Genomic DNA, 14,170 nt, shown 5'->3' on the forward strand with positions numbered 1-14,170 from the left:
CAAATATTTCTTGACTCCTGTCCCTCTCTTTTCGTCTGAGGAACCTGAGTCCTGAGGCTCCACCACCACCCATATAACACTTTGCAATGCAGTGTCCGATGAGATCCGGCGTTTAGAGTTGACAGACCGGAGAATTATCCTTATAATGGCCCGGTTTGACGCTCTGCAATCATGGCACGGCCATTATACATGTTCAAACTAGTTAAATCACTGTCCAAGCAAGCTGAGTCCGGAGATATTTCACTTTAATTTATGCTGCATGTCACCACATTCCGGAGGAGATCATGAGATGTGTTTTCAAGCTTCGGTTTGTGATGCATTCAATGTCGTTTGGACTTCTGCTTCCTCCACAAGATCTGAATTTATTCTATTAATGATTTATGACATCCAGTGCCCTTTACGTCCTCTGATAAATCTTTAATTAGATAAAAGACTGTGATCTTTTACTATGTGTGAGTGACTCACCGGAATTGTAGTTGGTGCAGACTGCAGTGAAAATGTTCACAGAAGCCAAGTGACGGGCAGCCGAGTCGCTCAGATTACGAGCGTGGTGCAGTTTCAGTGGGAGCGCAGCTCGTCTTACTCGGACGCCTCTTTCTCTGAGAGACCCTCTCTTCTCGTCAGTCGCAGCGTGTGACCTCTGTTTTGATCGTGCCTCCTTATTTGCTGTGATCCGTGGGAGAGGATTAGGTTCTTTGTTTACAAGCCCAGTAATGGGCCTTTTTATTACGTCTATATTACAGTTTCAATTAGTGAATTATGAGACTGACATTAAGGTTTATGCCTTTTCAATTTCAGAACATTAATATGATGAATAAGCTTCCCTTTATATTCCAATAGAGGATAGCTGCCAGGCGAATTAATAGGAGAATTAACTGCCAATCTGTTTGATTGTACCCTCAGACTTTTTGTTTTTATTTGCTCTGTAAAGGAAATTAATTGGAAAAAGATACCTAAGTGATGGCAGAGTTCACAGTGCTGTGGTGCACTGCATCAAGCCCCGAGTCTCTTCAGCATGGTAGCAGACAGGGGGCATGCATACCTCTCAACCATTGCACGCTTCCTCCATTAGAGCATCACCAGAATATCACCTCCTTCTTTTGCTCCTTTTCTCCTTTTAAGTGTTTTAGAGCAGCGCCGGGCACATCTATGTTTAAGTGCAGCCTGAGTGTGATTTGTATGCATGGAGTGCAGTTACCCTCACTGTTTCCTGGCGAGAATAAGACATCCGTAGGGCAGCCATTCTACTCTGCCAAGAGGGAGAGATCCACTAAGAGCCCGTGTCAGCTGGGCTTGCTTGAATAGAGCTTTATTCACTCCACTCCCCCCTCTCTCCTCCCCCACCGGGTCTGTCAGGTGCCTTCCTATAAGGAAAACAACATTTGAGTTAATTTGTGCCTTACTTTCCCTCGGTAGGACTCTGTGGGAGGGTCTTAAAGGTTCACAATAAGTAGGTTTGGAGAGTTATGGGTTGATTAGAGCCAGAGAAAAAGATAAGAGATTTGGGAAGAGGAGGGGGAGGTTTCTTTTAAGCAATGTTTATAACACCAAAAGGGAACTTGTACTTTTGAAATGTATCAGTTAATTTGCTTTTTTGGGGGGGGGTGGGAATTTAGGCTAAACGCAAGTGTCTCTGCTTGACCCAGACCAGTACAGTTGTCATTTTTCCACCCTCAATGGGTTTGTCTTAAAACGAGGCAGCTACTCTTCAAGTAGCAGAAGGTGGTTGCATGATTGACCAACAAAAACCTGATCTTGTGCCAATAGCAGATTTTACTGTTATTTTCACCCTCTGAACCCCTCCATCTGCTGGTAGGTTTGAAGGTCATGTTTCCTTTAAAAAGAATTGTCAAAATTACACAATCCTGACCAGGAACTGTATAAATTTCCAAATTTCTGACAGTCCTTGAACTAATCATGTGTACCAAACACTTTGGTTTAAAAAAATAAACAAATATAAGCGTTAAATTTCATCAAAATCTTGCCAAAAATAAATCATTTGTACGATCCAGATTCCATAAAAGAACAAAAATTATGCGCTCCGTGACAAACTTTTTCAGATGAACTGCAGGTTGGAGAGTTTGTGGAGGTTGTATAAATGTAAATAGTTCAATATGTATAAAAACAAAATTCCCTATATTATTACCCTTTTGGGGCACTGTGGAAAAATGTGGCATATTTAGATTTCATATATTTAAATTTTTGTCAAATAAATTATAAAGATAATTCAAAACAAAGGTTTTTTTTCTTGTTTTATGATTTATAACATTTTTCAGTTCTCCCTACTTCTAGGATTGATTTTGCTGTTTCCATAGCAGGTGCAGGACCTGCTGGTTCGGTGAAAAATGAGCCCACAGTGATGAAAAATGTGACAGGACACTCAGAAACTGCTCGGGTTCAGAGAAAAATGGGCGCATTTTATGGGCGTAATATGCGGCTGTATAGACGGGAACACAGTTTAGGTACCCTCTGCTTGTTACACACATGCCTAAGATTATAAGTAAATTAATATGTGAAAGATTATTATTGCGCACATCAATCTGCACATGATCAGATCCGTTTCCTGTGTAGGGAGGCGTTCTTTTCTAGTTTTTGACAAAGCCACCGTGATAACGCCTCGCTCACTCAGGTCTCTCGACCAACAGTTATCAGTTGTTCCTAGATCGAAAATGATGACCCGGCCCGACCGTGCCTTCTCTGTTGCAGCTCCTAATCTCTGGAGCAACTATCCCCTACATATTAGGTCATTAACCACTTTACCAATGTTCAAAAGCCATTTAAAAACCTATTTATTTTCACTGGCCTTTCCATTTTAACCTCTACTTAATATTTTAGTGTGATTTGTGTAAGCTTAATCTTGATTTTGATGTTACTTGTTTTTATTGATCGAGTCTGTTCGAATGCATGACTATGTGCAGCACTTTGGTCAACCTTTGTTGTGTGTTAAATGTGCTCTACAAATAAATAGATTTGACTTGACTTAAAGGAAATAGGAGACTCTGTTTCTTAAACACACATATGATTAATTAAGAAGCAAATTACCTCTCCTTTGAACCATATATTTTATTAAGCGCTCAGATTATCTGCTGTTAAACAATAAAACTAAGTGGATTTGGACACGCATTAAATGTACTTGTGCCGTGAGCTTCAGACCGTACGAGACCAATTTTTTTAAAAGAACCCTAAAAGTTTATCATGATGTTCAAAACATAATTTTTTCTTTGTATGAACTCAGTGTATTTATCATCAGTGTACCATTGTGCGTACTCCATTGCTTCTGGTTTCTGCTTCCCACAGGTCTATTACGAGTTTATGTGCAGCATGGTGCATTCCGTACTGTTCCTCTAGGAGTGGTGAATCAAAATGTCCTTGATAGACTTATTTCCTCTCACATAGTTTCAGATTTATATCGGCCATGCTGATCATAAAAGAAATGAAAAGCTAAATCAGAGTAACGACATTAGCACTGTAGTTTCCATTGATATATACTGATCATACATCCTTTGAAGCGAGAGGTTTCAATCCTAGCAGACAAGCCAAATCACTGGGAATATGTTTACAGTTGAACAGATGTTCCAGCAGCACCATCCTTCACACTGAAGCAGTTACACACAGTGACACCGAAGATGTGCAACCATAGTGTTTTAGTGTTAATGCTGAGAAACTGCGCTCTAGAGAGCATTTTTATTCCCTTTCTCACCAAATATATTTTCCAGCTGGTTCGGAAATTAAAGTTCGATGCTTCCAATGGTTGCTTCCTTGACCTCTGGTTTCCACTCGGCTCCCAGAAAGCAGATGAAGATGCTTATAGCTTCTAAAAATACACTAAAAGTGGGAAACATCCGCTGAAGATTGGGATTGAGCCTGAGAGGGCGGCTCAGTCAGTTAACTACCAGCATGGTCAACATCGGTGTACATCACAGCCAGTCATGTAACTGAAATATTTCAGATGAACCCCACAATGATACCTTTTAGATCTATACATTACTTTTCGGTTATTATTTCAAGTGTTTATCTGTTTATTGTAACAACAATTTTTCCATTACTTTTTACTGTCGAACGCTTCATATTACTGTTTCAGTTCTTTATCCATCACCTTTAGTTAACTGTTTCAACAATTTTAGAAAGGCTTTTTTTTTTCAATTTTTCTCAAGTAGTTTACATATAAACCAATGTTACTGGATTGATCCATAAGAAAATAAATAAATTAAAGAAATAAAAGTTAGGTCAAGCGCTTGCATAACAAAAGAGACCAAAAAAAAATTTAATCGTTATTGTATAGATGGATCTTTTTGGATTCATGCCCACTGTCCCAATTCAGTCATTTGGCCACAGTTTTTATCCACTTAAGTCCAGACTATAATTAACTACACACTCTCAATTGCAACAGCATAATAAATTAAGTGTAACAGATGACTCAATATGTGAATTTATTATCTATTAATCTAATCCTAATTTTTATATATATATTTTTTTTTTCCTCTCAAATTAGATGAGTTAGTTCACAATCATCCCTTCGGCCTTGAGATATAAGTACCCTTGTTTGAGAATCATTAATTTACATGAAAATGCTAAATATAATGTGCCTTATTTTAAATATTTGACATACAAAATTGCTTTATTAGGTTCCTTCACAGAAGGTCTTATCTAGAAATCATACACAGATTATCTTAAAATACCGGACAAAAAGATTACACTGATGGCAGGGCAGTTAACAAAATCACTTCAGTGGTCACTCTGACTCACTGTTAAGACAATTGGCTCAATGGAATAAGTTATTTCTTCCAGTGGAATTGAGAGAGGTTAAATGAAAGACGTGTAATCAGTGGAAAAGTGTTGGAATAGAAAATCACGTCAAAGGCAAAGGAAGAAAGACCATCACTTAGGAAAGTTCCTTCCTTGGGATCCTATAAGTGCATCACATGAGCTCTGAAAGTGATGCAACAAGATGGAAACTGCTTGTGCTGGTTTGCGTTTATAGGAACGATCACCCTGGAGGGCTGCTTCTACTACCTCTACTCCCACCCCCACAACTCACATCTCATTCTCACCAGTTACATCACTCATCTTTTCCTTTCTCTCAATCAGATCGAGGCATCTGAATGGAACACCGTGTTAATTTTTTACTCTGTTGTTCACTTGTGTAACAAGATTAAGCCATCTCTTCTCCTGCCAGACTTAATCAGGGCGATTTTGAGATTAATTTGGAAGTCTGTGTCAAGTCAGTGCAGCTGGGTTTTTTTTAATTTTGTTTTTTTTCCCAAGACTAACGTGAGTACGTTCTTTCCTTTCCTCAGATCTTCACTGACATGCCCCCACTGCCTGAAACAGAGCAACACCTTCGACCCGTTCCTCTGCATCTCGCTACCCATTCCTCTCCGCCAGACCAGGTGAGCGCTGCTGTTTTTAGAAATGGAAGTTGTGCTACGGTACACAATTTACAAACTCATTCAAATAAATGATTGTATTTATCTCAGACAGGAGGCATACCTTAGTCTGTTCTGAAAATCAATATTAACCTGCCCGACTGTTGCCACACAATCCAGTTGTAATTAAGTAGAACTGAAATGGTTCATCGACAGTAAGTGAATCAACTATTTAGATAATCAATTCATCTTTCAAGTCCATTTTTAACCCATCCTAAACTAAGCTAACCTGCTGCTGGTGCTCGCTGCATATTTACCATGTATGCATGAGAGCAATAACTGTCTCTAAATCAAGGCAAGTAAGCAAATAAGCGACGTAGACCACAAAATGGCAAATTATTTCTTTAAAGATGCAGTTTGTAAAAAAATAAAAATAAAAAAAACTGGAATAATAATAATCTTGTAATACCACTTTGTGCATTAGGGGCGATAGTGAGTCTGCCATCAGTTTGGTGTTGCACTGAAATCTGTGATCAGCAGTGATAGTTCGGTTGGTCAGGTTCAGGCATGAGGAGTCAGGGTAAAAATACCAGCGCATGTTACACAATCTGATGGGGGACCGATTTCAGTTAAACACCAGCTCACAGAGTTTCAACTTGTTTTGGTAGAATTTACATTTTCCTGCCTTGCTGTTGGTTAGTAGTGTTTTTGTTTTTCTATAACCAATGATTGTAAAGTTAGATTGTATGCACCCAGTAGTTGATAGACAAAAAAAATGGTTCTCAGCTAAGGCTGTAATTTGTTATAGCTTGTTCATCTCAATATTGAACTGGATCCCTGAATCACAGGCACACAGAGACTGCTGGTAAAGTGACGGACAGGGTCGGGAAGACCTTTTTTTTTTTAACAGTCCACCGCACTGCTGAGGCGGCAGCCCGCCAAGATCTGTCCTGGTTTTGCAGTGGTCAGTAAATCTGTGACCTTATAAGCTGTCGTTCCATCGCCACAGGTAGCATTAACAGCTGTTTGCTCGCCACAAACGTAGTGAATTCAGCATTAAACTTTAGTTAGACGTTAGAATGCACTAATTCTTCGTCCTCTCATGTTGGACTTATGGCAGACTGGGTGCTACGGTGACTCACTATCCCATCTTGTGGTACAAAATGGTATTATGGGACAGGACGGGCTGCAGCTAGCTGGTTGGCATGCGAACTTAAGGGTTTCTGCAAGATAATAGCGACATCGATGCCTGTGACATCAACACTGCTGTTTCTTCACATTCTGTGGATAATTTTAGTTCATTTTTTAACTAAACATCTTACATTTTGCCCCTTTAAGCTTCAGGCAGTAAAAAAAAAAAAAAAAAAGTAAGTTCACAAAGAGAAAATAGGCTGGACAGCATCCAGCTTTGTTCATGCACTACATACAGTTGGAACACAAATCATTGTGGACCTGAAGGGGCTGGTATCAAAAAGGAAAAGCTGGTGGAAAACCCTCACGGCATTCAAGGGACAGTGTATTATTCAAGTTTACATCAAAACACCCACTCAGCCTCCATGGCAGCTCAACGAGGGTCAGCCTGTTCAGGAAATCCTAACATTTTTAAGGAGGGAGACCCAATTCACTCTCTTTTTAAGCTAACACCTCTGTATTTGTGCAGTCGTCTTATTTCAAACAAATACACTAAAAGGTCCACATCTCTATATAAACATCAAATTTTCACCTAAATACTCACAACGTGCTTACAGTACTCGTCTTGTTTGGTTTTTACTGGAATCCTGACAATGTTGTGGAAACTAAATCGAATATTTGGTCTGTCACAACTTGCCTCTTCTCGTGTCCCGTTCTGTGGAAGTGGGCTGATTGTAGGTGAGATGGTAGAGCTACACACACACTCTCACACACACACACACACACACACACACACACACACACACACACACACACACCCCACCTCCTCTACCACACACAGAAGATTGTCTGATCAAACTTAATAAACTTTTTCAAGGTTTTGCACTTTTTTGCAGTTTCATGCACATGAGCCGTAATCATAAACCATCCACCTGTTCAGCCCTTTTTAAACCACTCATCCTGTTTAGCGTCTCTATGACAGCTGGAGTTCTTCCCCATTATCCATTGGATGCACCCTGGAGGTCCACCAAACCGAAAGGAAAGAGGCATTTGAGGAAAAGGGCTTATCAGCCTTCGGAGGAGAGTTAGATGATCAGATCGATAGGACCCTTCTGTGTGTTCAATAAATATGTAACTACACCCAGCAGCTGGTTAGCTTACCTCAGCATTAGGACTAGAAATGGGACACAGCCAGCCTGGCTCTGATGAACACGTTATATTTTCTGTTTAATCTTTACAGAAAACAAAGTGTAAAACTAACAAGTTATGGGATTTAATGCCAGACTGTTTGTTAGTTTGGAGCAAACAGTCCATTTCCACATTTTCATTTTCATCCAGATTAAACAAGCAAGATGTAAGGTGATAATTTCTAGCTCTGTTCCTCTCCTTCCAGCCTTTGTACAAAGCTAAGCCATCAGTCAACACATTGAGCGGACAGATATGAGAATTGTATCAATCTTCTCATTTCATTTTCAGCAAGAAATGAAGCATCTCATCGGCAGATCATTTTTATACAGCGCATCTCCGGTATATAAATCATAACTCCTGTGTGTGATTGACACACAAGGGTGTGTTGGTTACCCATTTAAAGTTTGTTTTTTCATGCTAGTTGTTTCCTCCCTTTTTTGTTTTACTCTTTGAAATAGGTTATCAAAGTTCAGCCAGCATCCCTTCTAATTTGGGAAATTGTTTTTTAAGAGCTTCATTCTGATAATGTGCCAGGTTGAGAGTAGTTATTTACCGTCCTTTCTTTTAAGTGTGTGGGATAAACAGAGGAGAAAACAGATGGGTTGTCTTTCAAAAAATCTTTTTCAATATATTTCCCTGTGTGAAGAGTTCAGCTCACTCACTCCCAGATCATGTCTGTAAGCCATAAACACTTACTGTTTGTTACCAAACCAACATTTGCTGTGCTCGGCAGTCCAAACACTGGGCCCTGTACCTTTGGCAGTCATGTGCTCTTTTCATTTTGGATGATATTTTGATACTGTACATACAGTCATGTGAAAAATAAGTACATCCAATAGAAATTGTTGACCTTTTCAGCATAGTTGAACAAACATCCACTTGATCCTCTTCAAAACAGTGTCTACAGATGAAGGTGATATATCAAGCAGCATTAAAATCAACTATAACATAACCTATTGGTTTGTGAGCTGCCATTTTAGAGCCTTAAGACACTTATGCTTTGAGACCTAATGTCTAATCAATTATGGAATAATTTTTACATGGACAGCTAGAAAACTTACCAGAAGGAGTGAATTCAGCTAATAACACCATAATGACCTTGGAAAAAATGGATTGACTTTGTATTTCATGATGGAAGTTGATGCTTTTTGAATAGGAGTGTATGAAGCAGACATTTTTTGGAGCCAAACCCTATTGATCATCAGTGGTATTGCACTTTAAGGTAGTTGCGCTTCACTTTTAAGACCTGGAGGCTACTTCCATTTTTATCTACAGTTTATGTGATTAACTAAAAAAAATGGCCCATCAAATTTGTATTATTCAGTCATTGCCATAATTTGAATGGATGAAAACAGACTGACCATATCTTTAAAAAGTAATTACACCCCTACATTTATCACAGCTTTAATTTGATTAGATTTGAATGAGGAGCTCCAGATTAGTTGGTCATGATTAGAAGCTCCGCAGGGAGTGACAGGTGGAATCTGTCTTATTTAAACCTCTGACTTATTTAAACGGACTGACCACAAATTCAGCACAAGAGCTGACTGTTTAGTACAAAACTAAGTCTACAAGAACATTTTATCACAGGTTCTGCAGGTTAACTCTTGCAGAAAGAGATACAAATTTGACCGACATGCCGAGAAAAAGCGTGTGCTGTCCAAAAAGAACATTAAGGCAAAAACTACAGCACACGAGCAAATCCACCCAGGAATGACTCGAAAAGGGTTTCTGGCAAGATTTGAATCCCACTGAAATGTTTTGGGGAAAACAGGCAGTGCATGCAAGAAACCCCTCAAACATCTTCCGACTGAAGCAATTTCACATGAAAAGGCCGTCAAAGATGTCAACAAGCTGATGTGGGAGACTTCTGGACAGTTGTGCAAAATGCGTACGAGCAATTATTTCTGCTAATTTAGTTTCTGATGCCAAGTGCGTGCATATTTTTTTCCACAGAATAATATTACATCTGTTCATATTTTTGTTAAATAAATGATTGGAAAAATGCATTAGCCATATACATCACCTTTATCTGTAGGCACCTCATCATAGAGGTATCAAAGTTTAGCTTTGCCATGGGATGTACTTATTTTTTTCACATGACTGTTAACATTGCTTTTTTCAATGTGGACCTTTTGCATGTTTGTCTCAGAGGCAGCAGCCATTAATCAAATTAACTGAGCAACTAAAGAAGCCTCTAAATACCGGCGAGAGTTTCAACTGACGTGGAATAGTTCCATATAGAAATCATCGTAACTATGTCATGTATTATAAGATGGGAGGAAAAGATGCGAATGAGAATTGATAATGAAACGAAAGCTTTTGGTGAACAACACAATGGAGTTCCCGCTACTTTGGTTGTTTAGCAGTTCATTATTTTGTCCACATGTATGAAAAATTCCATTAAAGCACCTGCCTGAACTGTGGCTTCAGTAGTACAAGTGTAACTTTTACTGCGGTCTTTTGAAGTTTCCAATTCCAATCCAAATAAGTGGAACAAGAGTAAACATGTCGGTTCAGTGTTTTGGAAACAGATATAATACTTCTTTTACCCACCAAGAACCAGCAGAATAATGCAGATTGATCCTGTTGGTAAATCTTTAAACTGGCTTTCAGTTACTTGTTGAATGAACTTTAATGTGCTGCTAGTTTATGGCTTGCTTAATTGCGTAGTGCCAGAATATATTTGTGATGTGCTTGAGGAACACAAACCCCTTAAGATGTTTCAGAAACACTTAGTCAGTGGTGCCAAAACAAACACAATAAATCTAATAGCTCAACATAAATTGTATGTGTAGAAACAGAATGAGTTTGACTTGTAATAAACCTTCATGGATTGAAATTATATTTATAATCCATATACTTGCATTGTGGATGTGCTCGGGATGTAAATGAATACGAGTACATTATTCAAATATACACAGAAAACACAGCATCTAAATTGTTGTACACACACACAGGGACGTGTCATATGCAAATGTTTTGCAGTGGTATCAGGATCTCTGACTCTCTCTTATACCGACTAAACTAAAGTACACCTTTATCATTTGATTAACTCGGGCACATGGTTCAAATATATGATTTTAATAATATTAAATAAAAATATTAATGTTATATAAATGTTATTTTGTATAATTTGCTAACAGTTTAACAGATACCTATACATTATGTATGAGCAGTACAGTCTATGTGGCATTGGAAAACAAGTGAGCACAGAAGAAAAACATCCAATTATAGGAACAGTTTTTGGTATAAGCCTCACTCATGTCCAGCATAAATGTGAAGAGATATTTTTGTCAAATAAACAGAGTAGCTGTGCTTCTTCATTTTTCTGTTTAAGCTGTTCTCTTTCTTCCTTTTTCCTCTCCAAGATAATGTTTTTAGGTTTGCTTATCTGTACTGTGCATATTGTCTGCTACTTCCTTTCGCTTTTATCTTTCACCTGAATTTATGTTATTTTATATTCAGGTACAAATAAATAAAAAAAACACTGTTTTTCTGTGTATCTTTTTCTTGGCCATGTCTTTCTCTGCAACCAGCCACAGACTCCCACAGGTACTTGACAAAGTTCCTGTGTCTCCTCAGTGTCCTGTTAGTCAAAGAAGCCATTATGTCCCAGCACCCTACTCATGTCAGCGCTGCCTCTGGAGAGGTCAGAGCCAATCGCTCCCTGTTTTTTAAAAATGCAATAGAGATTCCATTATTTCGCACATGTAAAACTAAGACCTAATGATCTATTATTAATGTTAAAATGTTCTGATTTATTCATGAAATTCTTATTTTGCCCCTTCTTGGCCGTAGAGGAGGCTGCAGCAGAAATGGCACAGAAATCAAAATAGAGCCCTCTCTGTTTTGCGCCGTCCCTGATTGTGTGTCTTTGTCTCTGGCAGGCTGCTGTGTGTGACTCTGGTGTTCAGCACCAAAGGACAGAGGTATCTGCGGATCGGGCTGGCTGTGCCTCTGTATGGTCCTGTGGCCTGGCTGAGGAGGATGGTGGCTGACGAAGGGAAGATTTCCCCAGACCAGGTAACGCAAAGCAGGGACTGAGCATTTTAAGCACAAATACTGTTTGATATTCACTCTGAACTATTAAACTATTAGAATATTATTTAACTATTAACCCCCATCCCACTCTGCACACACACACACACACACACACACACACACACAAAGAGACTCACAAATGCCATCTCACTTCTAAAACCCTTGCCTTGGACAAATCTGATAAGAAGCATGTCTTTAGCTTCATTTTTGAGATGATGGCTGTTGTGTGTGCTGCTTGTCCAACATCAAACTCACTTCGTTTGGCTATTAATTATTGATAAATGGATGCACTCTTTGTGCCGTTGCGTTCAAATGGGGTCGTAATTACCATATACAAGAGAAGAGTCCCTACTTAGTATTGTTGTAGTATTCACGACGTCGAACATTATCTCTACGCCCCAAATTCACGGGTTGTGACGTGTTTGCTGACAAAATGAAGAGATGATGGAGGTTCAATTTCTGTTTTCAATAGATTTGGGGAAAATGTTGATATTTCCAGCCGTCTGATCGTTTCCCTCTGCCATCACGTCTCTGCATCTCCTGCATTACATTCCACTTAATTAAATTAAATTTGTTTTATTTAAGCACCAAATCCCAACACAGGTTATTTCAGGGCACTTAACCTAGTAAAGTCCTTACAACAGAACTTCACAACATTATACAGAGGAATTCAGGAAAATTCAACATTGCCTGCTAGTTTGCAAAATTGTTACTTGAATTGTGGCTCAAAGATGGTGCCCATGTTGCCGTTGCTTAGCAGCGGTGTTCTCACCACTTAACCATTTGAACGGTAAGCATTCGATGAGCACAACTTAATTGCGGCTGGCAGACAACTTTTAGGCACATTACCGTCACCTTCTGACAGATATAACGCATTATATCCAGGCGCAGGTCAAAACGGGGGAAAAAAGGAGGAAACTGTTGCATATACTAATCGATCTTTATTATATTTTAATGACTATTTGAATATTCAAAAATCATGACCCATCCCTAACATTTAGCAGGAACAAATACTCAGAGATCTTAAACCATAAACTACTACAATAAAGAAATACAGCTCCCCTTGGCTGGCACATGAGCGTAATTACAGTGGTCTTATTCTGCCCTTGAATTTCCTCATACATTAAGCAGGATGTGAGATTAGTGGGAATAATAGTGCAGAGGTTTCTGCTCCATCAGGTGGAGTCAAAGTTCACTCTTATCACATTAAAGGATTTACACTGGCACTGCATGAAGAAACTAACTGGTGTTTGTGTGTATATCTGTTGATCTCCAGGTGATCCTGACAGAGGTTTACTCCACAGGGTTCCAGCGCTCCTTCTTTGATGAAGACGATCTAACGAGCATAGCTGAGAATGACGTCATCTACGCCTTTCAGGCTCCGCCACTCTACATCAGAGGAGGCTCGACACGTATCTCAGGTAGTCACTGTTTTTTCTGGATTTATACATAAAATGGACTATTTTTAGTCCCAACAAAAGACACTGTTTGTGAAACCACATAAATACATTTCCCTGCTTTAATGTGGATGTACACAGAGATCTGTAAGCAAACAAACTCCTTTTATTAATTTACTTTGCTTAATGAAACCGTCTGGGAATGCACCTTCCTACAGGGGGTCCTTGGAGAGCACATTAAGAGCGATATAACTTCACAAAGAGCTCAGTGAATTACATCCCCCCTGTGCAGATATCCCTTGTGCTATCAGATTTATGTCTTCATTTCATCTGTTTCTCAGCCAGGGAGGTAAAATGTGAGCTCAGTGCAAAGCATCCCCTCGTTTCTTTGCTTCGTGTTGTAAACAAATAGGTTCTGCTCTGTTGTCCTCTCTCACAGGGCTGGAAGTCCCAGCAGTGTGTCAACACTGATGGACCCTGTGAAAAATTAGACTTTTAGTGCTTTAATTTATGTTGGAAAACAGCAGCACAGAGCCATAATGCCTAAAAGGACACGAACACACACAAACACGCATACATGTGACAGTCTGCCTGGTCTGCATGCTGGCACAGACTAGAAACCCATCAGGTTATCGCTGCTCGGGCTGATGTTGAGACTCTGTATCACCACTTAACACTTTTCTATGCACAGCAGATTGTCCTGTCATTCACAGTGACATGTTTGCCCTGTGAGAATAGATGGAAGATATTATCATCTTATAAGGAAAATGCCGGATGTGCGCTCGTGTGCTGCCCAACTTCCACAACGTCCCCACTGGCTGTGAAGTCAAAGCACTACGTCAGCAGACAGCAGCTTTGCAGTTTGCGGCTACACAGGATGCATTCAGGCACCTGCGTTTTGGTGGCACGCAGTAGTTATGCCCATTAAACAGAAGGAGATAGACTTAAAAGCGCCCCAGGCTGCAAATCGTGTGAGGAAAAAGGCAGCCTCAGTAGGAAGTTGTAGTGATTAAAATAGAAGTGTATCCATTCTCTCGGACACCT

The 14,170-nt window shown here is 39.5% G+C and overlaps 1 protein-coding gene across 1 annotated transcript in view; it reads left to right on the top strand.

Annotated features, from left to right (window-relative positions):
• Positions 1–14,170, top strand: part of usp43b (ubiquitin specific peptidase 43b) — a 73,631-nt gene that overhangs the window by 30,736 nt on the left and 28,725 nt on the right. Inside the window, exons 4-6 of the mRNA XM_069149449.1 lie at positions 5,298–5,390; positions 11,576–11,711; positions 13,006–13,150. Of these exons, the coding sequence (XP_069005550.1) occupies positions 5,298–5,390; positions 11,576–11,711; positions 13,006–13,150 (374 nt within the window). The remainder of the gene's footprint in view (positions 1–5,297; positions 5,391–11,575; positions 11,712–13,005; positions 13,151–14,170) is intronic.

The sequence above is a fragment of the Embiotoca jacksoni genome, unplaced genomic scaffold (genome assembly GCF_022577435.1).
Source record: "Embiotoca jacksoni isolate LCO1_2020_lvr unplaced genomic scaffold, fEmbJac1.0.p SCAF_15, whole genome shotgun sequence".
Lineage (NCBI taxonomy): Eukaryota > Metazoa > Chordata > Actinopteri > Embiotocidae > Embiotoca > Embiotoca jacksoni.